The 24491-nt window shown below is 55.3% G+C and overlaps 1 protein-coding gene across 6 annotated transcripts in view; it reads left to right on the forward strand.

The window, feature by feature from the left end:
* COL27A1 (collagen type XXVII alpha 1 chain) overlaps positions 1–24491 on the forward strand; it is a 147775-nt gene that overhangs the window by 87409 nt on the left and 35875 nt on the right. For 4 of the 6 annotated variants that reach the window (XM_065946937.1, XM_065946938.1, XM_065946939.1 and 1 more), the window contains 12 exons: positions 4441–4494; positions 5076–5210; positions 5447–5500; positions 9320–9373; positions 15028–15081; positions 15621–15665; positions 15749–15793; positions 16079–16132; positions 17233–17286; positions 18165–18218; positions 19636–19689; positions 21556–21609. In XM_065946937.1, the coding sequence (XP_065803009.1) occupies positions 4441–4494; positions 5076–5210; positions 5447–5500; positions 9320–9373; positions 15028–15081; positions 15621–15665; positions 15749–15793; positions 16079–16132; positions 17233–17286; positions 18165–18218; positions 19636–19689; positions 21556–21609 (711 nt within the window). The remainder of the gene's footprint in view (positions 1–4440; positions 4495–5075; positions 5211–5446; positions 5501–9319; positions 9374–15027; positions 15082–15620; positions 15666–15748; positions 15794–16078; positions 16133–17232; positions 17287–18164; positions 18219–19635; positions 19690–21555; positions 21610–24491) is intronic. The other 2 variants (XM_065946940.1, XM_065946941.1) reach the window with 2 other exon arrangements.

Raw genomic sequence — 24491 nt, forward strand, 5'->3', positions numbered from 1 at the left:
GTCTCTGCCGAGAAACGCCATCAATGCCGTGAGAGTCACGCACACGAGGAGCTTCCTCACCAGGCCTGCAACATCTGTTGGGGGGAAGAAAGGAATTAAAGCAGGGGGAGGAATTGGATTTTTGAAACCTTTCCAGTGTCATTCGAGCACATTCTGTGGGAAGTCCGGGAGTTTGGAAGGGCTGCCGCGGCCTGGATGTATTTCCTGATTGGAAAAAAAAGGCAATACGTTCAGCAAATTTAATTTCATAGTTATGCTCATGGTAGGGCCCTTGGGAAATAGATACTTGGAATCCTAAGATGGCAGCACACAAAGCCTGCCTCTATCCCTCTATCCCGGAGTCCTAACCTTTTATTTTGTGCCTTAGACCCCTTTGGCAGGCTGGAGAAGATCACAGACCCCTTCTCAGAATTTGTTGTTAAGTCACTAAGTTGTGTTCGACTCTTTGCGACTGTGTGGACTGCAGCACGCCAGGCTCCCCTATCCTTCACTCTACCGGAGTTTGCTCAAATTCATGTCCATTGAGTCGGTGATGCTATCTAACCATCTCAGAATAGAGAACTTCTTTAAATGCACAAAATGCAAAACAAAAGACTACCAAGGAAATGGGTTATATTGAAATACAGATGTGAGACTATGTTAACTTGTGATCTCCTCAAAGATATGCTTCTTTATCCTTGCCTTGAATAACGAGATCTCATGGCAGGTCCAATAATGACCTCAATTTTGAAGTGGTGACCGGCCTCACTGATAGCTTTTGAACTCTCTGCAGCAGTGACTCTAACGTGACATGTAAAGATCTGTGACCATTACCGGCGCTGTAGATTTGCTGCCTGCATGCCTCAAACTCATGTTTGAGAGAAGTGCTCAATTTCAGCTAGAGGCTGGCGAAGATGACAGGTGTAATTTTTCCCATTCAAGTTCATGGACCCCTGAAATGCATCCATGGAGCCTTACAGGGACCCCATATTGAGAACTCCTGGATCCTCGACCACATTGACAAGTCTGGGATTTAGGGAGGGGAATGGCTCAGTGGGTAAAGAATCCACCTGCAATACAGGAGATACAGGAGATGAGGGCTCGCTCCCTGGGAGGCAAAGATCCCCTGGAGGAGGAAATGGCAGCCCACTCCAGTATTCTTGGAGAATCCCATGAACAGAGGAGCCTGGAGGGCTACGGTCCAAAGGATCACAGAGAGTCGGACTTGACTGAGTGACTAAGCAAGAACACACACACGCACACACAGGTTTAACTTAGACCACGTAAGCAAAGGAATGGGCAGGAGGAGTGGGAACCTGGCCTGGGGCAGCCGCAGGCACCCTTGTTCGGTAGAGACCTCAGCTAGCTGCCCCATCAGCTGAGCAGGGAAGACAGAGGCCTTCCTGAGTTGTGAGGCAGGGCTGGGGCCGTGCCTGCTGTTCCCTCAGCCCCTTCCCTATGTGGGAAGGAGCAGGCCTTTCCCATTCAAGGCAGAATCAGAGGATTCCTGAGAAGAGTGGAAGGACCTACTTATAGTCACAGTATCTGCTCCGTTTATCAGGCGCCTGTTAGGGACCAGACTGTGTGCCAAGCACTTTCCATGCCATCCCCAGAGTTCCCTAGCAATCCTATGACAGTACCCCCAGACCAAGGCTCTGAGAAGTACTTAGACCATGATCTCCCAGGCAGTGCTGTCACTGTCAGAGCCCAGGTTGATGCTCAGGCCTGCTGGATTCCCATGACCTGCCCCGAAGACACTAGAAAACCCTTGACCTTCTGAGTCCTTGCGGTTTCTTTAACAGAGTGCAGCCAGCCTGCAGGGCCCTGTCCTAGGTGCTGGGCACACAAAGATATTTACAAATCATGGGCCTTGCCTTTAAGAAGCTCTGTCCAGGGTGAAGCCGGGCATCTCAACACCTAAGCCAGAGATGTCTAGTCCAGCAGAGCATCCATGACTGTCTGATTCCCAGTTGCATCTCCCAGCACCCAGCAGAAGGTCATGAGAGCAGGGAGGGAGGGAGAAAAACTCCCATAGTCGACAGCAGGGAGTTGTAGGCTGTGTGAGGCAGTGTCTGCTGTAGGTGACAATACCGCCCCCTTCCCCACGCCAGCCAAGAGGAGCCAGCTGTGCCCACAGCTGGTGAGACTGCTGCTCCACCAGCCCCGCCAGGTGGAAACCCTGGGCCTCGGGGGCAGGCTTCCCTGGACCAGCCTCCTCTCCATCCGTGGGACAGGGTGCCAGGATGTTCTGGAACAGTGCTCCCTGTGGGGAGGGGGGCCTGTTCTGGAGTGGGGGCAGGGAATGGGGCACTTGCTGTATGGCCCTTATTCATTAGGATTTTTTTTTTTTTTTTTTTTTTTGGCTTCTTATTTGAAGTTTATGACCTGCCTGCCTTTCAGGACCCAACAACTCATAAATTTAAAGTAGCTATGAAATTTCTGTTTCTCTGGGCCGGTCCGGCCAGGGCTTTTTAACAGAGCAGTTTTTATTCTCTTTACTCAGTGTCCTCGAAATGTCTGACTGCTCCCTTGTGGAGAGCTCAGGCCTCTGTCTTAACCCCGTGGCCTTTTAAAATAAATTAGAATAGGATGGGAGGGAAGTACCTTTTATAGAGTGCCTACATGTGCCATGCATTATCACCAATACTCAGAACAACCCTGGGAGGAAGGGTAAATCCTTTCTTGTAAGTCCTCTCACTCTGCACATGAGGTTTAGAGGCTCTGCACTTTGCCTCAGGTCCACAAGCCTAAAGACTGAATGGTGATGACAGATAAAGTGTCAGTTACAGGGCTCGGCCCGTCGTAAGTGACAGCTGTTGTTATTAATATTGCTATCACCTTGAAAGTAGGTGAGAGTGTTGGTTGCTCAGTCGTGTCTGACTCTTTGCGGCCCCATGGACTGTAGCCCACCAGTCTCCTCTGTCCATGGAATTCTCCAGGCGAGAATACTGGAGTGGGTTGCCATTCCCTTCTCCAGGGGATCGTCTTGACCCAGGGATCAAACCCATGTCTCCTGCACTGCAGGCGGATTCTTTACTGTCTGAGTCACTAGGGGACCCCCTATCACCTTGAGCATGATCTAATTAATTTTTAAAGTAGGTTGTTGTAAAAGACAAATACGTGGTCATTTTCTCTGACTTACTAGCTGTGATCTCATACCTTGAACCTCATCCCTCCGATCTCATACTTCAACCCTGAAGGGCCTCTGAAGCCAGGGAACCAGGCCCCCCGCCGTACGGGGATGGGGTTGGAGTACCAGGGAGACCTGGGCCCTGCTCATGGCTGCGTGCGTTGGAGTGACAGGTGCCTGGGCTTCGGGGCCACGCAGACCAGCGTTGCGTTCTAGGCTGCAGTTGCAGGACACACATAGTCCTGGTCTGAGCTGACACTGTAAGACTGTTTCTGAGCCCTGCAGAAAAGACCCTTGGGAATCCAGTGCCTTTTCTTCCCTCTAGTTGCCTGGCCAGCTTCACTGCCCTAGTGAACAACTTCTGATCTGCTTCTGATCAGGTTCAAGGTCTCATTTTTTTCTGGATATGGTTTGGGGACAGGGAGCAGATTTTATGGAACCAATCCACTCATCCCTCAGTCTTCCCTAATTCTCCCAGAAACTTTTGGCTGCAAACCTGGGATCTTCCAAAACACCTTTTGCGACCCTTGTACCACGCTAGACTTCCATCTGCTGGAATTTTCCTGAAGAGAGTGGCATCAGGAATGAGAGTTGTCTGACTCCCTCCTCTAACTAAGCCCTTCATCCTTGCTAAGCATGAGCGAGTTGCCTGCTCAGGGCAGTGAGCGAAGCCTACAGCCACCTAAAAGAGCCTTGGAACACGGGGGCCAGTTATCACCCAGTGAAGTTAAAAAGAGCAACAGGAACTACAGTGTGTGTGTGTGCCCTTTCAGAAATGAGAGGAAGCCTTTCATAAGACAGTAAAAGGGCCTTCACTTCCCAGATTTCAATCAGGTCTTTTGGCAGAGGCTGTCAGGGTGTTTCTCTTCCAGCCAGCAGGTTTGTTTCTCTCTTTGAAACAGCCCTAGGACCCCAAAAGATGGGGACAGACTTCTCACAAGCACCACTCTTCCCAGCATCACTCAAGGACCGTCCCCTGCTCCCCCCCTGCCGACTCCCCCATCCCACCCCCTCCCCAAACGTGGCCGCTTCCCAGCTTCTGGCGAGGAAAGAATGTGTGGTGCTCCCAGGGTTGCTGGCAGCGGCCCCACCGCTTGGCTCCGAAATCAGAACCATCTGGTGGAGTGAAGGAAGTCAGGACAGTGCCCGCAGAGACAGCTCTCCTCTTGGTGGCAGCCCCACACCAGCTGGATCACCGGGCATGGGGCAGGAGACACGGGGAGACGGTTCCAGTGCAAGAGAGATTTGGGCCAGTTGTCTTTGAAACTCAGCGCAGCCCTGAATTCACGTTGCTTCCTTCTTTCTCTTGCTTTTGTCCATGTTTCTTCTAGGGACTTCTGGGATTCATTGGTCTGGTCGGGGAGCCAGGAATCATGGGAGAAAAGGTAAGTCACGTTGGCGGGAATATTTAAGCAAATAGAGCTTGTGTTTTGAAATGTTAAAAAGGTGAAGGGGCCAGCTGCCCTGGGGATTTCGGACCTCTCTCCCTGGCCTTTCCTCCTTTCCCTGGCCTTCCAGACCCTTAAAGAACCATTGTCACCTGTCCCAGCCTTTCCTGGGGCTTCTACCCTGCCCTCTGCCCAGCATCCCCAAGTGCAGCCAGATGTCTGTGAGAGTCATCCCCGTGGTCTGGGCTGCTCACGGCTGCAAGCTGACACTGCGCAGGGCAGGCAACGGGGGGAGGCAGAGATTTATCTTTTAAAAAAGCATCCCAGTTCTTTAAGTTGCCTTATGAATGCCAGCGGGTGTGTTTTACAGACCAGATAACCAAGGCTCCAGTGGGGGAGGTGACTTGCTCAAGGTCACCCGGATGGAAAGTGGCAGAGCTGGGATTCGAACCACATTAAGTGCCCATGGCCACACTTTGCTGGGCGTCTTGGCTTCTGATGACTGGAATCCCCCTTCCCCCGTCACCAGTCCGGGTGATGTGGCCGTAGATCTTGGACAAGTCTTTGTCCCTCTCTAGTCCCCGGAGGGCATATCTGCACCTGTCCCCACAGAGCCGCCCCACTGCCGTGACCTCCCTGAATTGCTGTCTCCATCACAGGGTGACCGGGGCATGATGGGACCCCCAGGCGCGCCCGGACCCAAGGGGTCGATGGTAAGGAGCAGTCTGCATCCCCTTGCCCTCTCCTGCCCCAGCCACGGTGACAGCTCTGCTGTCATCTGCCTGCCTCTGGGTACCCCAGGCCTTCAGAATGACCAGCCCCTTCCTCCTGGGGGCCTGGCTGCTGCCTGCATAGACCTGGGCTGGGGCTGAGCTGGCCGAGGCAGGAATGCAGATGGAAGAGGAACCTTCCAGAACTGATTCCTCCTTGTTCATCTCTTTCTTGGTAGGGCCATCCTGGAACCCCAGGTGTGGTGGGAAGCCCTGGAGAGCCTGGACCTCTGGTAAGCAAAGCCTTTGTGTTCGCTGAGCTCAGACTTCACTGCTGAGTCACGGTGGGGTCTAGGTCTCAGCGCCAGGCAGACCTGGGTCAGATCCCAGCTTCCCGCTATATTGCCAGAGCAGATCATTGAACTTTTGTGTGCCTGAACTGTGCTTATCTGAAAAGATAGATAAAATAAGCGAGCAAGTAGGTGAAATGAAACCAGGCAGCTAATGTTCATTACGTAGCTCATTACGTCATTGCAAAGGAGTATCATGGCCATTAGCATTACCGTTGCTCTCTTCATTCACTCGGGAAATACCGAGTCACATGTCCATTCCAGGAAGTGCCGTCAACAGGGCAGAAAGCTGTCCTTGCCCTTGAGGAGCTCATCTTCTGGCATGGGGAAAGAGAAGGCAGTAGATAAGTGACCACTGCTTTGGAGAAAGCAGGGGAAAATATGGGAAATGCTGGGGCAAATGGGCAGAGGGTCCAAGGATGCAGGGGTCCTGGGCTTCTCATGATGACTGAAGTGTCAGGGATGTTCTTGAGGGTCCCGAGGCAGCGAGGGGTGGGAGCGGCAGTGCTGGGTGCTGAGGAGGAATACCGAGCACTAGCCCAGGTGCAGGAAGCCTGGATGCATAAGCATCATCCAGAGATGGAGGTCCCAGCCTGCAGGCGGCCCTGTCAGTCCTCTATAACTTTTTTTGTTTTCTCATTTGGCCCTGCCAAGTCTTAGTTGTAGCCTGTGGGATCTTTAGTTGCAGCGTGCACACTCTTGGTTGCAGCATGTGGGATCTAGTTTCCTGACCAGGGGTTGAACCTGGGCTCCCTGCACTGGCAGCCACCGGACCACCAGGAAAGTCCCCACAATCCTTTTGATGAGGGGGAGAGCTCACGGTGCAGAGCGAGGATCAAAAGCCAGTGCTCTGGGCTCTTGATGGTATGGTTTCCCCCTGTTTGTGAGAAGGAGGAAAAAAGTTACATCTGGCTTGGGCCTGGAGAGACTGGTCGGCAGACTGAGGCATTCACCTGAGGGTCCTAGCCCATCCAGCCCGAAGGCTGCTGGCCCACCTTCCTTCCCAGTGCTCAGAGGACCTGAGGACCAGGCCCAGCAGATGCTCCTGGAGAGGGTGTGCTTGGAGTTCGGGAGTGTGGGAGGTGCTCAGGGCAGGGCCGAAGTCAGAGAGCAAGGATGCTGGGGCTCTGTCATCAAGTCCCAGCTGTGTCCCTGGGCCTGGACCTCCCGGAGCCTCAGTCTGCCCATCTGTCCAATGGGATGAGGAAAGTCTGAAAAGAATTGATGGGACAAAAAGGAAGGCCAGGAGGAGATGAGAAAACAGCAGGGCCTTCAGGCCAGTACATAGAAGGAAGCAGCAGGCCTCCAGGGCTCTCCGACCCCTCCCCATCCCATTTCCTCAGTGCTTCTATCTGTTCAGTGGGTTGCCTCTGACTTAGCAAGGTCAGACAGTGAGTTGCTGCCTTCACATCCCAAGGTTGCCACTGACCTTCCAGTGGGGATGGACACTTGGGTCTCTTTGGACAGCCAGCTGCCCCCAGTGCCCCTGGGGAAGCAGGATGGCATGGAGGTCCAGAAAGCTTTAGAATCAGACACTTTGAGTCAAATCCTGACTCCCTCTTTGTTAGCTCTGTGATTGTTGGCAACACTTATAGCATCTCTGAGCCTCAGTTTCCCCATCTGTGAGTCGGCATAATACCACCTTCGTGATGAGACTGTTGTGAGACATAAATGATACCATGCATGATGTAACGTTTCGCAAACTACCTGCATATAGCAAGTGCTTAATGAATGGGAACAATAATAATTACTATCCCTATTTGTCAGATATGATAATTTCTACTATTATTAGTAAGACTATTACTATGAAACTGACGTTTCTGATAATACTGTTCACATCTGATTGGCATTTTTCACTTTTCCAATCTCTGTAACTTCCATGTTCCAGTCCACTGAGATCAGCCAGGGTTACTGTCTCCATTATTTGGAGGGGGAGCAGTCAGGCCCTGGGTCCCTCCGTTTCTGACCTCTTCCCCCTTTGAGAGAGCTGACAGTGACCCTTTACTGAGGACCTCCAAGTCATTTCATCTTCCTAGCAACTCTAAGAGGCAAAGACTTTCCTTATACCCGTTTTATAGATGATGAAACTGAGGCCCAGAGAGGGTAAGCCACTTGCGAAAGGCCACAAAATTAGTAAGTGGCAGAGTCGGGATTTGAACCTAGTTCTCTGGTGGAGCAGTCTGCTCTTTGAAGCACCCTACGACCTCTGAGTTAAGACTTGGCTCCTGCAGTTTCCCAGTGACGCAATTGCATGCCTTCTGCAGTCTGCGATCCCTCTATAAAACGGTCCATGGTTCTCACCCAGTCTTCATGCTGTTCATCATCCAGAAGTCCAGTCTCTCTTTTTATGGGGCCAAGCCTGGGTCCACACCCTGTTTGCTGTGCTGACAAGGGGTCAGGTTGGAATCCAGCCCCTCACCTTGGCTCTTGAGCAGTTGGAGGGTCTGCACCCCTTGAGGCCTGGGAAAGAGAGAGCAGAAAGAAGAGTTTTTCCTGAGGCCCCAAACTGAGCTGGGCCTCTCCCTGGTATTCAGAGGGGGGGATGAGGCCACCTCTTCTTGGAAAGGGAGCACGCCCAGCTTGAGAATTGCCGCTTGAGCTGGGAGGCTCTTGCAGCTATTGGAGGGGTCCTTGGCCTGCATGAGGTGAAGAGGCAGCCTGACAGCCTGACGTGTGTAGCTGGGCCTGGAACCTCGGAGGGACTGGGGGCTGGGAGGAACCAGGCCGCGAGGCGGCCTGCTTCCTCTCTTCACCTTCCATCCCTCCCTTCCTGTCCTGTCCTCTCCGATCCTTCCCCAAATCCTTGTCATCGGCCTGCTCTAGGCCAGGTGCTGGGAATTCCAGGAACAAGGCCAGCTCTGTGTTTTCTTTTCCTCCCTCCCTGTCGCTTCTTGTCATCCCTTCATCACGCCGAGATAACCCGGGCCTCCTCCCTGGGCCAGACCCTGCTCCCTCCTCTGTGCCTCCCCCACCCCCTCTTCTCTGCTCAGCCTCTCCCCTCCTCCCCCCCCACGCCTGCATCCCGTTCACCCGCCCTCACCGCAGGGCCCTGGTCTGGCTCTGCCCCCTCTTGCCCCTTGCCCTCTGGCTCTTTCTGCCCTCTTCAGAGCATTCTGGATGCTTTCAGGTAGTATTCGAGCTCAGGGTCGGAAACAGGACGTGGGGCCCCCCATATTCTTCTGACTGATGGAGAGAGGAAGAGTGAAGTGGGTGTTGGAGGAGGCTTTGGTCAGGAATGTCTTCCTAGCTTCTGGTTGTTGATTTTGAGATAAAGAAGGAAGTGGCTTATCCATCCAGGATGCCTTCTCCGGCTACCGGATTCCCAGGCACTGACTCCTGCTCAAGGTGGCAGCTCTTTGGCTGATTCTCTGGGGGTGGAAGGGGGGATGGTGGGCGCGACAGACCTTCCTTCCCACCGGGCTAAGTGCATAGTGTTTCTTTCTGGAATTGCTGGGCTCAGGAGGGGCCGCTCCCGAGCAGCGCCTGTCTGAGGTTGCAAGCCCAGCCTTCCGTGTTGTCCCCCAGTGTTACCCACTCAGTTGTGTCCGACTCTTTGTGACCCCATGGACTGTAGCCCACCCAGGCTCCTCTGTCCATGGGATTCTCCAGGCAAGAACACTAGAGTAGGTTACCATTCCCTTCTCCAGGGGAATCTTCCCAACCCAGGGATTGAACCCAAGTCTCCTGCATTGCAGGCAGATTCTTCGGTGTTGCACTTGCTTCCGAAAAGGGGGCTTCTTCAGACTCTTTCTCCTCCCACAGGGCCCTCCAGGATCTCGAGGCCCACCGGGCATGCGGGGAGCAAAGGGACGCCGGGTAAGTGGGGCCCAGCCCCCTGGGGCAGATGCTGGAAGGGGCCACCTGCTTGGAGAGACCCCTCCTGATCCTTCCCCCGCCACCCCAGACCTGAGATTTATGACTTGCCCAGCACCAGCCAGGGTTCCGGGCTCCTGCTGGCTGTGACTCTCAGTGTGGGAACCCCACTCATCTTTCGCAGCCCCCTTCTGAGCACCAGGCCTTGCCATCCAGTAGGCACAGAGGGGCTCTGTGGCACCAATGCTTTGTCTTTTCTTGTGTTTGTTCATGCATTCGTTTGCCTGCAACTAGGCACCTCCTAGGGGCAAGCCATTGTTAGCGGTTCTGTAGATATCAAGAGAATAGCACCCGCAGGGCCCCTACTTCGCTTTGTGGCTCCCTCAAGGCCAAACAGACAGTACAGGGTCGTTACCACATTGATGGCAGCCTGGGAGCCCGGAGGAGACATCTCACCTGGCCAGGGTACCAGGGAACCCTTCAAGCAGAGGCAGATGCTTGAACGGATGCCAGGTTCCAGACAGAGAGGAAGCCCTAGGGTGAGCTGGAGTGGCATGTTTAGGAATCCCCATTCAACAGAGGAGCCCGGGAGAGAAATGAAACCAAGAATCAGAAGGTATCAAACCAAGTGGGCCTCAAACACCGCAGCTAGACCCATGGGCAGTGCTTCAAGGGTAGTGGGGAGCCACAGAAGGTTTTACACAAGGCTGGCCTGAACATGGGAGCCAGAGGTGATCACTAATACTTACTCTGTGCTGAACACTATCGATCACATGCCTTGACTCAGCTTATCATCAACACTACCCTGTAACTAAGAATAGGTGCTATTAATTATCATCGTACAGAAAAGGAAAGTAAGGCACAGAGAGGATGAGTCACTTGCCTTAGGTTGCACAGCTAGAAAGTGGCAGAACTGTGTTTTGAACCCAGGGAATCTGAGTCTTCTGGAGGCAGGGAAGGCTGATGGAGCGGTTTCCTGCCCCCATTGGCGTTCAGGTGCCAGGACAGCAGCTTTGTGAAAAGGAAACAGGATGGCACGGGTGGAGCAGGCAGCCCGGGCCTGTGTTCAGGCTTAAAGAGGGGATCTGAGACCTCCTTGGCTGAATTTCAAGTAGTTGAACAATTTCCCCTGAACCAGATGGTCTGAGCAGTCGGCCCGCGAGAGGTGAGATTTAGAGGCATTCCTTGGACCCGGCGGGGCCTCTCCCTCTCCCATATCCTGGTCTCTGCCAGTGGCTGAGGCCCGTTGGCAGCCAGGTTCCACCTTGGCCCTCTGCACATCCTCTCCTGCCCCAGGACGCCAGGTTAGCAGGAGGGGGAGCTGCCCCGCCCCCCACAACCTGCAGATGCACAGGCTCAGGCCCCCGTCAGCTCACTGAGCTCCCCGCAGCCGTCTAACCATCCCAGTGGTGGCTTGAAGAAGGTATCTCCTCTTTGAGAAAACCCACTTTCCTGAACACAGAATCTCCAGGGCTGGAAGGGGAACTTCAGGAAGATGAGCCCCTCCCCCGGCTGGGTTTGGTGGAAATGCAAAATCTGTGGGACCCTGCGCCCTGGGTCCCCTGCCTGACAGGCCACGTTTGGCTACTTTGCAGATAACGTGGTTCCTGAGGGCGGGCGGGGACTGGAGAGGTGCCCACTGAGCCAGTTAAAGAGTTCAAGTCTGGACCAGCTCCCTGTGTAGCTCCTGGCTTGGTCTGTGACCCTGGCAAGCCCTTGCTGCCCTCTGGGCCTCAGTTTCCCAAATACGCTCTGGGAAATGAGCTTGGACGTCTGCAAGGCCCTGCCTGCTTCTCTGCCCGTGTGCAGGATGGGCCCTGCTACCGACCCCGTCTCCCCCACCCTCTGACTCTCCCACCCCCCTGCCTGGGGAAGAATGAGCACTAAGAGGTCAAGTCCAGGGCCAGGATGGGGCCTCAGACCCTCAGCTCTTGGGAGAGCTGCTGATCAGGGTCTGGGTCCATGGGCCACAAAGAGTGGGGGCTCTGGGGTCACATAGGGGCACATCTCAGGCTTTCCAGTGACCAGCTCTGGGATCTCACGCCAGCTTCTTTCCCCTCTTGCCGCCCCCCCACCCTCATTTATTTGGCTACGCTGGGTCTTAGTGTGGCATTCTTTGCCAGATGCAGATCTTTTTTTGAGGCATGCAGGATCTTTAGCTGTGGCATGTAGGATCTAGTTCCCCAACCAGGGATCAAACCTGGGCCCCCTGCGTTGGGACCTTGGGGTCTTAGCCACTGGACCATCAGGGAGGTCCCTCACACCAGTTTCTCTGTAAGGCTCAGTGGTTGACATTAGGTGGAAGTTGTAAGGAGCCAGAATTTGAACTCAGGTCAGCCAAATGCTCAATTTTTTCCCACTACTAACCGGTCACTGTTCATCAGTGTGAGGATGAACTTCCTGTCTCAGGGAGTATGCAGTGAGAGCCTGGGGCAGGATATTGCAGAAGACAATGTCTAAACGTCCTGCACCAAGCTCTGCTCGTGTGAGTGGGGCTGAGAGCTCAGCAGATCTGACCTCGAATCCCAGCTCCTCCTCCCCTCTGACCTTGGACAGCTGACTTACTCTCCCTGAAGCCCCAGTTTTTTCCCTATAAAAAGGGGTCAGCAGCAGAACCGACCTCTTTGGATGGCCGTGGGGATAGACTTCCTTTGCCAGCACCTCCCGTGGTAAGCACCTGGCAGGGCAGCAGTGCGGAGCGAGTGCTGGGAGCGAGTGCTGGGCACATGTTCACTCCCTTTTCATCCCTTATTCACAAGAACTGTGATTGGCTGGATTTTCTGTCCCCTGGGGCTCCTTCCCGCCAAGCTAGAAGCCCGGTCTGGCTGGGAGGCAGCCCCAGCTGTGACTGCGAACCTCTTCCTGGGAAGTGGCTACACGGGAACCGATTTGTGGCTCTGAAACCTGGACCTGCCTCCCTTGTTTAGTGTTCCCCTGGGGAAGGAAGGGGCAGGTTTGGGGCAGCCGCAGGACATAGGACGAACTGCAGAGAGGCCCAGAGCAGGGTTAGGCTCGCCTCTCTCTGCACAGGGGAACTGGGGAGGGGGTTGGCTGGAGCCCCTCTACTTTCTCCTCTCCCCAGACAAGAAAGGTTGATCCTGTTTCCCCCACCCAACCCCAGGTGCTCCCAGAGGATAGCAGAGGATAGCAGTAAGAGGGATTTTAGGTATTATCTCCTGGGACACTGTGCCCTGGCCCTGACTCACATACCCCCTGTGATGGGGAGCTTACTCCCTCATTGATAAATAGAGACAGGTAATGGTGGGAAAAAATGGGCATCTAGCTGACTTAAGAGTCACATGCTGGTTCCTCCATCTACTATCAGGGCCACCACAGGCTATTTGCTTATATGTCAGATGAGAAAAATAGCTTTCACTATGATTGCTGCTGCTGCTGTTGATGCTATTATTGTTATAGATCTCATGACTTTTCTCGCAGAGAGACTTTGATTCCCAGAGTAAAGAGGGTGCTGTGTGATTCAGGCCAAGCCATCAACACCTCTGGGCCTCCGCTCTGTTCCTAGAGCTGTCCCTTTCCAGGAAGATTTATGCTCAGGTAGAGACAGAGGTTGGGGCTCAGCAGCCATCTCTCAGGAGGACCCAGCGACCTGCCATCAGCTCAGCCTCTGACCCGACTCTCATGACCTGGGATGCCCCGCATGTCCATCTATCTCCATCTCTACCAGGCCCCTGTCTATGAATCAGGGGTATTAAGTCCAACAGGTGGTCTGACAATATCCACCTGAGACCGAGGCCCAGAGAAAGGAAGGGGCTTCCCTGGGGTCACGCAGCAAGCCAGCAGCAACCCCAGGACTTGCACCCACACCCTCTAATCAAACGTCATCTTGAACCCATGAACATTCTCAGTCTGATATAAACTGCCTATACTAAGGAGGGACCTGAACCCAGATTCCCCAGGCCAGCCAGTGCTCTGTGCCCCTGCACCTAGGGGGCCTGCAGCCCCTTTGGCAAAATCAGATCCTCTGAGAACTTAACTATATGCCAGGTGCTGAGCTGCCCATGTGTATTACTTCCTGCCTTGAGGGAGCGATTTCTTATTCCCATTTCAGAGATGGTATAACTGAGGCTCAATCGGGAACTGTCACTTCCCCCTAGACACAGCATTTCCTAAGCAGCACGGTGCCCAGTGCCGGACCCCTGGTAGTTCTGGGTGGAGGCCTGAGACCCCAGGAGCAAGGACTCCCCGCCCCGTGTTCTCCTGGCCCAGGTTGATTGCATCAGTGAGCACTACTTAAGGCTGCGACGTGGGGTTGAAAAATGGGTTGGCTGGGAGCCCCAGGTGGCTGATAAGAGGAATCATAACTTTTTCTGGTTCCATTATTAATTGAAAATATCCTTGTCCAATATTTAAATGATTTGTCAGCTTTCTGTTTTCTCATCCCTCGTATCCCCTCCCCTGAGATGCCTCCCTGGCCCCTTATGTGGCTGGTCCCCACACTCCCAGGCTAGGGTGGGTCAGCCTCCTTCACAGCCTCCTCCTCCTTGTCTTCCCAACACCCAGCACAGCCTTTCTGGCCCTCTATAGAGCAAACACTACACTGTTCTCAGTGGGGGACCCCAGGGCACCCTCATCTGTGTTCCTATGGGAGGCCCATAGAACCCTGCAGGGAATACCAGCTGCTTATATGCTGCTGCCGCTAAGTCACTTCAGTTGTGTCCGACTCTGTGCGACCCCATAGACGGCAGCCCACCAGGCTCCCCCGTCCCTGGGATTCTCCAGGCAAGAACACTGGAGTGGGTTGCCATTTCCTTCTCCAATGCATGAAAGTGAAAAGTGGAAGTGAAGTGCTCAGTCTTGTCCAACTCTTAGCGACCCCACGGACTGCAGCCCACCAGGCTCCTCCGTCCGTGGGATTTTCCAGGCGAGAGTACTGGAGTGGGGTGCCATTGCCTTCTCCGGGGACCATAAAGAAATTTCCTCCCTTGCAGGGCCTCAGTGTTCCCATCTGTGCAGTGAGGGGGAAGGAGAGAGTCTGCCTGCCCCAGGGGCCTCCCAGTTCTCAAAGGGCCAGACATCCGGTCTCAAGGGTCAGACTTGAGCCCAAGGCTCCGGCCACAGCTGCCCTGTGCCTGTCCCTCCTCATGTGAGCTGGACCAGAGTAGCTGCTCATCTGGCTGGAGAGGGGGCAGCTCCACACGTCTGACCGTGTGGAGAGCCTCCCCAGGGCGCCCTCTGTCAGGTTCCCCCAAGGACTGTGGTCCACAAGCTGCTTCAAGCCCACATGTGCTCTGGGAAGAGCAGGTGATGGAGTCTGAAGACCTGGCTGCCGGGACGTGGCCACATGTCTCTTGGCTCTGCCCTCAGTTTCCGAATCTGTGAAATGGGTTGGCTGGCTGACCTCCACTCTCCTCCCCCTCCAAGGTTTCTTTAAACAGGTTTTAAACATACCACCACCAGCCTCACTCCAGAACGGTAGGGCCTCTGACTGCGTCCACCTACGCCAAGCCCTCCGCAGAGCCGTGTTAGCAGGCACATTGCTGTGGCTGACCCACCTGAGGGTGGGGAGTGTGTGGGAGGCAGGGAGGTGGAGCTTGTGCAGGGCAAAACTCAAGGCCCTGGGCAACCCCGCCCCCCTGGTTCCCAGCCCAAGGGAGACCCCTGCTGTCCATTGTGCTAGTCCCTTTTTCCTATTTCAGGGACCCCGAGGACCGGACGGACCAGCTGGGGAGCAGGGGTCCAAGGGCCTAAAGGTACTGACCCCCGTGGCCGACCCTTCCTCTCGTCTCCTGACCCAGGGTGCTAGGTCAGGAATCTAGGCTCGCAGCCTCCTCTGTAACAGGCCCCTTGGGGAGAGCAGGGCATCCCCGAGAGGCTGCAGGACATGCTCCTGAGAGCTCATCTGGCCACCCTCCCTGGGGCTGGCATGCCCCCAGCGTGGGGGCAGAGAAGGTAGAATGAGCCATCAGACTTAGAGAGACAGAGGAGGCAAGGATGAGAGAGAGAGCGAGGCGGAATCGGGCCTGGCCCCTGACTCCCCAAGCCCTTCCAGTGTCCCTGATGGCTGAGACGGCTTCCACCCCCATAGGGATGCAGGGGTCCTTTGTTTTCGACCCAGAGCTCCTGGCCACTGGCCAGCCACTCCCCCGAGTTTGCCCCCCTGCACCCTGGGGAGGGGCGGGTGTGTGGTGACCCCCGGGGCTCCTTCTATCTCCCATGGAAGCAAGAGTCCCTTCTCAGGGAAGAGTCCTCCCCAGCACCCACTCCCCCCCTCATGCTTGGCTTCCTGCAGGGCCCGCCAGGACCACAGGGCAGACCGGGCCAGCCCGGGCAGCAGGTATGTGAGGCCAAAGCTGCCAGCCCCTCTCCCCACTCCCTGTTCTGTGATCCGTGCTTCTAACAGCCCGCGTGTGTTTCCAGGGCGTGGCTGGCGAGCGGGGCCACTTGGGCACACGCGGCTTTCCTGTAAGTAGCACTGCCGGCTCGGGGACGTCCCTCTGTGGGACTTGGCGGGGAGGAGATAGCCCCGTTAGCCACCTTTCTCATCCTGCTCTGGAAATCCCGAAGGTTCTAGCTGCCCACTCCTGCCCTGAAGACCCTCCAGCCTGTCTGTTCCCCTCTGGGACCCAGGCTCCCATCTGTCACGTGGCAGGACCCTCATTCGATACGACAGCTTGACTGAGACCCGGGGGCCAGGCAGGGTGCAGTAGGCCAGGGAGGGACTGAGGTCAGCTTGCTTTGCCCCTGCAGGGCCTCCCGGGTCCCTCCGGCCCCCCAGGCGCCAAGGGCCTCCCAGGAGAACCGGTAAGTGCCCGTCCCCTCGCTCTGCATCTTTGGCCCTGGCCAGCTGGTCTCAGCGGCGTCCTCACCTGCCGGGTGGGGGCAGGGGTGTTGTTCTGTGATGAGACCAGGAGAGGGGTTAGAGAGGGGCTGTCCGGGATTCTACCACACCTAAGGATAGGCCTCGGGTCACGGAGAGAACACTGACTGGGGAAGTTCAGGGCTCTAGATTGGGTCTAGCTCCCTTGCCTTCCAGCCTCAGTTTTCTTGCCAGTAAGATAGGAATAATGGTTCCTGTCTTGCCATCCTATGGTGAGGATGCAATAAGGAAGTGTGTAGAGGCTGCTCAGCACAGTGCAAAGTGGAGGGAACAGAGTCCTTCAGGTCTGTGAAGGAGGGAGAAGGGATGCAGATAAACTGACACGCTCTCAGGGCCCTGCGGAGTCCAGCATGGCTGGTGCCGTCAGAGCCAGACCTCGGGGAAGGCAGGACGAGGTCACAGGGGCCAGTCACCCAGAGCTGCAGATGGAGTTAGTTCTTTGTCCCAGAGGCAACAGGAAGCTGTTGAGGGGATGGGAACAGAGGGGACCTTTCAGGAGATCTCCCTGGAAGGGTGGGTTTTGGGGGGAGGTATACCCTGTGTCGGGGAGCCCCATGAAGAGGCTGTGGCTGTACTGATGGTGATGCAGAGAGCACCGTCTTGGGGCTTGGGAGGAGGGATCTAGGGGACAGGGGGAGGACTGGAGGCTGAGGAGCCCACATCTTGAAGCTTGGGCAGATGCCCTTTGGAACAATGGGTGGGAGAAACGGTGTTCCAGGCCGAGGGCACAGTGAGCGAAGCTCAGGAGCCAGTTGGGGGTTCTGAGCAGGGGAGGCCGCCCTGAGTCTTCGATGCCTAGGAGAGGGTGCCGGTGGACGGGCGGGGGGTGACGGTGGATGAGGGTGAGGAGGGAGCTTAGGACCAGGGTCCTCAGTGAGGCAGGGGCGGGGGTGAGACAGCAGAGTCCCGGGTTCCATGGTCCTCTCCCTCACCCGTCCCTCCAGACTGCACTGCCAAATCTCGGACCCCAAAGAGGGCCCAGGCTGGCTTCTCCCGACTGTCTGTGTGTCTGTCTATCTTCCAGGGCCCTCAGGGACCCCAGGGGCCAATTGGCCCTCCTGGAGAGATGGGACCCAAGGTGAGTGCCGAATGCCCATGTTCGCCCCGTGGCCTTGCTGGGGAGGAATCAGCCCTTTCCGGCCCTTCTCCTCGGGGTTGCCTGTCCTATGTCCTGCAGGCACTGGTGGGGAGACGTCTTGGCAGAGAGGGTAGATCCACTATGACGCCAGAGGAGGTGGAGGTGGGCTCCCCAGCCCAGGGCCAGCGGGTGGGATGCAGGCGTGCCAGGACCCCCGTGGGGGGGTGGCGGTGCCTCTTGTTCGGCACCCTGAAGAGCAGCAATCCCCCCACCCTGACCCTGCTGGGACTTTGCCCTGACATGGAGGTTTGACTGCGGAAGCAGTTCTCCTAGGGTCTTGCAGCAAGGAGCTTGGAAGGGGTCTCAGGCACCCCTGCCTTCTCCAGGGGAGAAGACTGAGCCCTCGGGTTTATGCAGGGGCTGTGGCCATGCTAATGATGATGACTCGGGGATCTCTCCCGCCCTGGTCTTCCTGGCCCGGCTGCAGAGAGAAGGAAAGGCTGGAATCCCTCAGCCCTGAATGCAGCATCTGTTGGCTCCTTCCCCTGTTGTTATGTGAATCATGAAATTTTCCTCTCCACGCTTGCCAAGGGCTCCTTCTGTGGTCAGCCACACTCGTAGGGGGGGCGAGGGCTCCGGCAGCCTCTGGGTAGCCCCAAGGCTCCGCAGTCTGGGCCCAACCACCCCGCCCCTTGCCTGGTCCCAGTTCTAAGCTCCCAAAGGCTGCAGCCTGCTCCCAGCTCTGGGTATCTCAGGGTGTGCGGCCTCGGGCTCGTCCCTTGCCCTCTCTGAGCCTGCCTCAGTTATCTCTTCCCCTGGCAACCAGGGACCAGTCCTTGCTCGAGAATGGACCGATGCCATTTTCTTTTTTTTTGCAGGGACCACCAGGTGCAGTGGGAGAACCGGGCCTTCCTGGGGAAGCTGGCATGAAGGTAATGGGGGATGAAAGAAGAGAAAAATAACTTGCTGAAACCAGCTCCCAGCTGGTGGCCACGTCCTCTCCGTGGAAGAGAAACGAGCCTTTCTTGTGCCCGGGATAATGGGTTCTCTGTGCTCCTGGCTGGGGAGTAGGGCCTGGCCATGGCCACAGCAGATGGTCCAGCCGGCCTGGAGCCCCCGCCGCTGCCCGCCCCCCCGGGTCTGGCAGTGTTTTCTCTGGCACCTGCCCCATGCTGGGGCGGCCGGACCTCCTGGCCTCCCGTGATAGCATCTGCATTTCAACACCGGTGCCCCTCATTACCTGCGGGGAAACAGGAGCCCATTGATCCCTGGGCTCTCGGGAGACCCCGTCCCCACCCTGCTGTTGGAAGAGGACCTGCTCCCTGTGCAGGACTCGGAGGCCCGGAACCTTCAGTCTTGACTTAGTTTCAGAATCTTTTGCTTGAATAATGTAAGAAACTACCCCATGTATAAAACAGATAGAAATGGGACGGTTCTGGTTGGGGCAGGGCTGCGGAACTCAGAGCTCCGCCTCCTCCTTGCGCCCGCAGACACCAACAGGGAGAGAATGTAGTTTGGAAACCTCCAGATGAGAGAGATCCTTCTGGGTCTTTTGGAGGAGGTGGGGGACGTTTAGGGCTTCCCAGGTGACTCACTGGTGAAGAATCTGCCTGCCAGTAGACACAGGAGAAAGGGGTTTGATCCCTGGGTCAGGAAGATTCCCTGGAGGAGGAAATGGCAGCCCACTCCAGAATCCCTGCCTGGAGAATCCCACGGACAGAGGAGCCTGGCAGGCTGTAGTCCATGAGATTGTAAAGAGGCAGATAGGACTGAGTGACTAAGCGCACACGCATGCACAAGGGACATGCACTCTGGTTCATTTAGGGCCTCTTCCTTGTTTGGGTTTCTCTCCAGGGCTCTCAGGGGGTGGGTTAAGAAGGTGATCAGCCTCAGAGCTGCCGTCTCTGCATCTGATTCTCCCTGGAGCCAAACTAACTGCTTGGGTTTGGATCCTAAAGCTGTCAGTAGCTTCAGGAGCTCGGTCTGGTTACTTAACCAGTAGTCACTCAGTCTCCTCGTTTGTAAAAGCAGACTTCTTCTCTGGCAGGGCTGTTCTGACAATTAGCTGTGTGAAATAAAAAAGCACCGAAGCAGGGCTATGTACATGTGAGCTGAGCTGTGACGGTGGTGTGGTAGTGGTAGTCCTGAACATGCCTAGGGTCTACTGGGAACAGGCGCTCTGTTGTGAAATTGGCATTTCACAATTTCTCTCTGGTCCTGGAGAAGAAAGAACTTCCTTGGTCCCACCCCTGCTTCCCCACATCAGAACCGATGAGAATAAGAAGGTAGGGTGAGAGCTGGGGCTGGTCCTACCTTCCTACCCATGGATTTGTGTTTGGCTTCTCCTAGGGTGACCTTGGGCCTCTTGGCATCCCTGGGGAGCAGGGCCTCATTGGGCAGCGGGTAAGTCAAAGCAAATTGATTCTCCCTGGAAAGTCCCCCTCCCCATCCCCCCCTGGTATTTAGTGGAGGGGGGGGTGCTTTACACAGCTTCCCTGAGCCTCAGTTTCCTCAAGTGTACAAACAGACCACGAATTTCTATAGCCACATCCAGTCTGCCTCTTGGCAGGCCAGCATTTCTGCAATTCAGAGGTGCTCTGCAGAGAAAATCATTCTGTGGTCAAAATATTTGAGACTGCATGCCCGGTGTTCCCCCTTACACATTAGCGGTAGCATTTTCAAGGCTCTGAGAAGGCCTACAACCAAGAAATTGGGGGTTCTTTGGGGGGATCCAGAATCGCCAAACTTATTTGACCTCCAAGTGTTTTTATTGATAAACACCTATTATCACCCTGTCCCATGGAAAGTTATGTGGAAGGTTATCTTTCCTTTTACCAAAAGAAACCCACAGAGCTTGGCTTCCTTTGAGAAACTTTGGGACATCTCTGCACCCATCTGTCTATGCCCTGTGCTTGAATTATAAGGTCTCTGCCTAAATGTGGACTCTGGGGTGTTGTGAGGGATACAGAGCAAGCATCTTCTAGTGCCTTATGGATGGGGAAGGTGGGGCCCGGGAGTGAGGGAGAGTTAGTGTGGAGGGCTTGGTTAATGCGGGCACCGAGCACCCGATCCAGTTTCTCATTTGTCCCTTCCCCATGCCTCCTGTTACTCGCTGCCTAAAGTTAAGAGGCTCCGCAAACCGAGCTAAGACGTGAAATGAGAGGAGAAGGCCACAGGGCACTAGAGGATGAGTGTGGAGCTTGAAGCCTTCAGATGGTTTGTCTGTCAATGAAAATTGAGCAGTGTCGTTTCTTGGAGTGCCATGTTAAGCCGGATCCTGAGGCTCCATCCGGGCTCACTAGGAATGAGCGTGACGTTCACTCACTTGATGCCCACTGTGTGCCAGGCGCTTCACAGCAATGAGTAACAGACGGCCCTGTCCTCACGGAGCCTCATTCTAGTAGATCGATTAGTGACGTCTGCTAGGGACACAGGAGGAATGGCTAGTGGGTGGATTAGTGATGCCTGCCATGGACGCATCAAGGATGGAATCTACACACCTGTCCCGTCTGTGCCATTCCTGCATTTGATGACTTCCGAGGCCCCTTCCAGCTCAGATGCTGAACAGCTATGGACAAGCAGAGGGAGACACAAACTTTGTCTGACAGCCCGTTAGAGACCTGAGGCATCCGGAGGCATCTCTGGAGCTAGAAGGGCAATCGGGGAACCTGGCTGAAGGTCAGATGCAGATTCAGGGACTTCGTATCATTCCCAAACTTGCTGGCAAGAAAGTCTGAGAAATGGCCTCACTTTCCTCATCTGAGAAATGGGATTCCACCAAGGTGTTTTATGAAGCCTCACTCCAAATTCCCAGAAGAATATATCTAACAGTTATCATCTTATACTGGCTCTCAGAGGAACCCCTAAAGGAAGTATATCAGCCCATTTTCAGATGAGGAAACAGACACCCATGGGGGCTACGGAGGTTGCTCGTGGCCAGACCACCATGCATGGGAAGCCCAGTGGGGGCATCGAGGTCTGACATCAAAGCCTGTTCAACCAGTAGGCTTCACCTCCCCAGTCCAACCAGTCCCCCTGGACACAGGACCAGTACTTTCTATCTTGGGTAGCCCCTACCCCACCCTGCACACAGAACAGGTTATGGCTTGGGGGTCTCTTCCACCGCTTCCTTGTTGTGCCAGGCATTCCAGGGCACTGCTAGAGGAGATCAGGGGTTGGGGTCTTGCCCTAGTGCGGGGGAGGAAATAAAACCACACTGGAACCCCCTCCCCAATAACGTCTCCTCATCTTTCCCACTGCCCTTTCCAGGGAGAGCCGGGCCTCGAGGGCGACAGTGGCCCTGCAGGGCCTGACGGGCTGAAGGTAAGTGCCTTTCTGGTGCAGAGTCTGGGGGAGAGGGAATATTCTGGAGCCGCTTTCTGCCTCTGGCCCCACTACCCTCCCATCCAATACCCAGGTATTCCCCCAGAAGCACTGTGTTCTCATAAACTCCGAGATCAGTCCTCCAGCTTCTAGGGCGTGCAGGCTGTGTAGGGGTGAGCCCTGCCTAGCGCCCGTTCCCTTCCCTGCTCAGGTGGGACTGGGAACCAACCCCACCTTCTGCTCCTCACTGCCGCCTTTCTCCTCAAAACTGCAGCTTCTCTTGGCTCAAGGTGGTACCGGGCCAGCAGCCTTGATATGGGTAATCCCCACCCATGACTCATAGCCACTATTTCTGGAGGACTAGTCACAGGCTATCAGGGACCACACTAAGCCCTTCGTATGTATCACTGAGATCAGTGCTATGGGGTAAGTCCTGTCTTTGGATGAGAAACTGAGACTCAGGTTAAGCAACATGTCCAAAGACATGCTAGTAACTGGCACAGATAAGACCTAAGACTCACCTACCTCTCTGCACCACGTGCCCACTCTAAAGGTGAAGAGACTGAGGCTCAGCCTGAGGTGTATTCATCCAGAGCCTATGGCTGTGAGTGAAAATCCAAAATTCAAACCCAGGGCTCGTTGGCAGCAAAGCCTGTGGGCCCATCTCAGCCCTGCTGCTGAGATTCATCTGTCAGCCACAAATGCTGGGGCCTTAAGGAGGTGCTAGGGTTCCCCCAAGTCCCAGGGCAGGTGGGCATCGCTCTCTGACCTTCCAGTCCCCACCTCCAGCCCTGGTTTGTCCCTGGCCCTCACCCCTGACCTAGCCCTGAACTATTGTTAGGTGGGCTTTCCCAGGGCTGACCTGTCAGCTGCCCAGCCCAGGCTTCCAAGTATCACATCCCAGGATTCCCTCGGTCACCGCTGATTCTCCTATGACCTCAGATAAGCACCCCCTTCTCTGGGCCTGCATTGCCCTGTCCCCAGGATGCCTAGGTGACAGGCCCCTGGCTGGCTCCCCATCTGCCTGCCTTTTGCCCTAAAGGTTGAGAGCACTACCTGTCTGCCATCTGTCTGCCTTCTCTCACCTCGAGCCCTGCTGCATCCTAGGGTCCGGCTCCAGAGACCCAGAGCAGCTGATGGCCTCTCCACGCTCTTTGACAAGTGCCTACATGAATTGCAATGATGCCAATGAACATTCTGGCTAAAATGCTTTGCACACTCAGTACGCTTGCATCACCTGCCTTCAGCGCTTTAGATGAATTAACCCATTTAATTCTCCCAGCAACCCTCCAAGCTGGATTCATTATCGCCTCCATTTGACAGATGAGGAAACCAAGGAATGGTGTGTGGGGGCCTCCTTCACTTCTGGGCAGTCACCTTTCAACTCCTTGGAATCTTTGCTGAGGTGGGGTGGGAGGGGATCTTCCAGGCTTGGATGCTTCACACAGTCATTGCTGCTCACTTGTGATGGCTCCTGGGCCCTACTGCTTCCTCTTCCACTCCCTCCAAAGCCAACTCTACCTAGGACTGGAGAAGTCGTGCAGATGTGTGGTGTCTGGGCTTCTCTGGTGGCTCAAATGGGAAAGAATCTGCCTGCAATGCAGGAGAATCTAGTTCAATCTCTGGGTTGGGAAGATCTGCTGGAGAAGGAAATGGCTACACACCCCAGTATTCTTGCCTGGAGAATCCCATGGACAGTGGAGGCTGATGGGCCATGGGGTTGCAAAGAGTCGGACACAACTGAAGCAACTTAGCACGCATGCGCAGCGTCTTCCTGGGCCCTTGAGTGACTCCAGGAGAGAATCTATTTCCCTTTATGGCATTCGTCCAAGCATCACCTTCATGGTGAAAACAGCCTCTCAGACATGCACAGCACTTTATCATTCATTTATGCTGATTATCTCTTTTGAGTTTGCTGACGACCAGCTGATGGTGGCAAGCATGACAGGGATTCCTACTAATAGCTCACGTTTATCCAGTGCTTGGGCAGTAGATGCTATGCTAAGCTATTTACATGGATTATCTCCTTCACTCCCCACAGTAACACTTTGATGCTTCTTTTGCAAATGAGGAAACTTGCCCAAGTCAATAGCTGTTGAGATCTGAATCCAATAGCGGGGAAGGAGGTATTGTCCCCCGAGCAGAGAACCTTGGAGTGAGAAGAACCAGAACCCAGGGTCTTACCTGTGCTCTGCCGTGAACTCACATGTGGCGTTAAGAAGTCTCTACCTCGCTCTGGGCCTCAGTTTCCCCATCTGTAAATATCGAGGGTTGAGCTGGGCAACTTGTAAAGGCTCTTCTCAGCACTGACAGATGTCCTGGACTCTGGGACCCTAGTCCTTTACCCCCGGAGCCCTTTCTGCATGGGATCCACCACTGCATGTGTGGGAACCCAGGCTCTGGGGGTATGGGCAGTTCTTGGAGCCAGTGTCCTTGCAGGGCCCAGGCTAGGGCCCCTTACAGAAAGCCAGCCCAGCCACCTGGAACAGGCTGCCCGCCTCTGAGGGCGAGGAGAGCAGGTGGCCAGGATAACAGGCCAGAACGGGAATTCTGGAGCCAAGAGCATCCACAGGAGGATCGTCAGGGCCAGCCCTGTCTCCGTGCCAGGCTGGGCTTGGAATCTGAGCATCTCAGTGCGAAGGGACCTCAGAGACCCACCTGCTCGACCCTCTCCTGGTGCCCAGATCTGTTCTGCACTGGCTCACACCCCAGCTTGGCTCTTGCCTCCCTCAGCTGTGTCATCTCTGGATCGCCCCCCACACCTACTCACTGGGGCATCCTCTCGGACCAGAGCTAGAAACTGCTCCAGCCATCCTGGGCCCCAGCTGCCTACACCCAGAGCCTGGGGCCCTGGCGCGACTGGCCTGCAGACTGCTCTCAGC

The sequence above is a fragment of the Muntiacus reevesi genome, chromosome 10 (genome assembly GCF_963930625.1).
Source record: "Muntiacus reevesi chromosome 10, mMunRee1.1, whole genome shotgun sequence".
Lineage (NCBI taxonomy): Eukaryota > Metazoa > Chordata > Mammalia > Artiodactyla > Cervidae > Muntiacus > Muntiacus reevesi.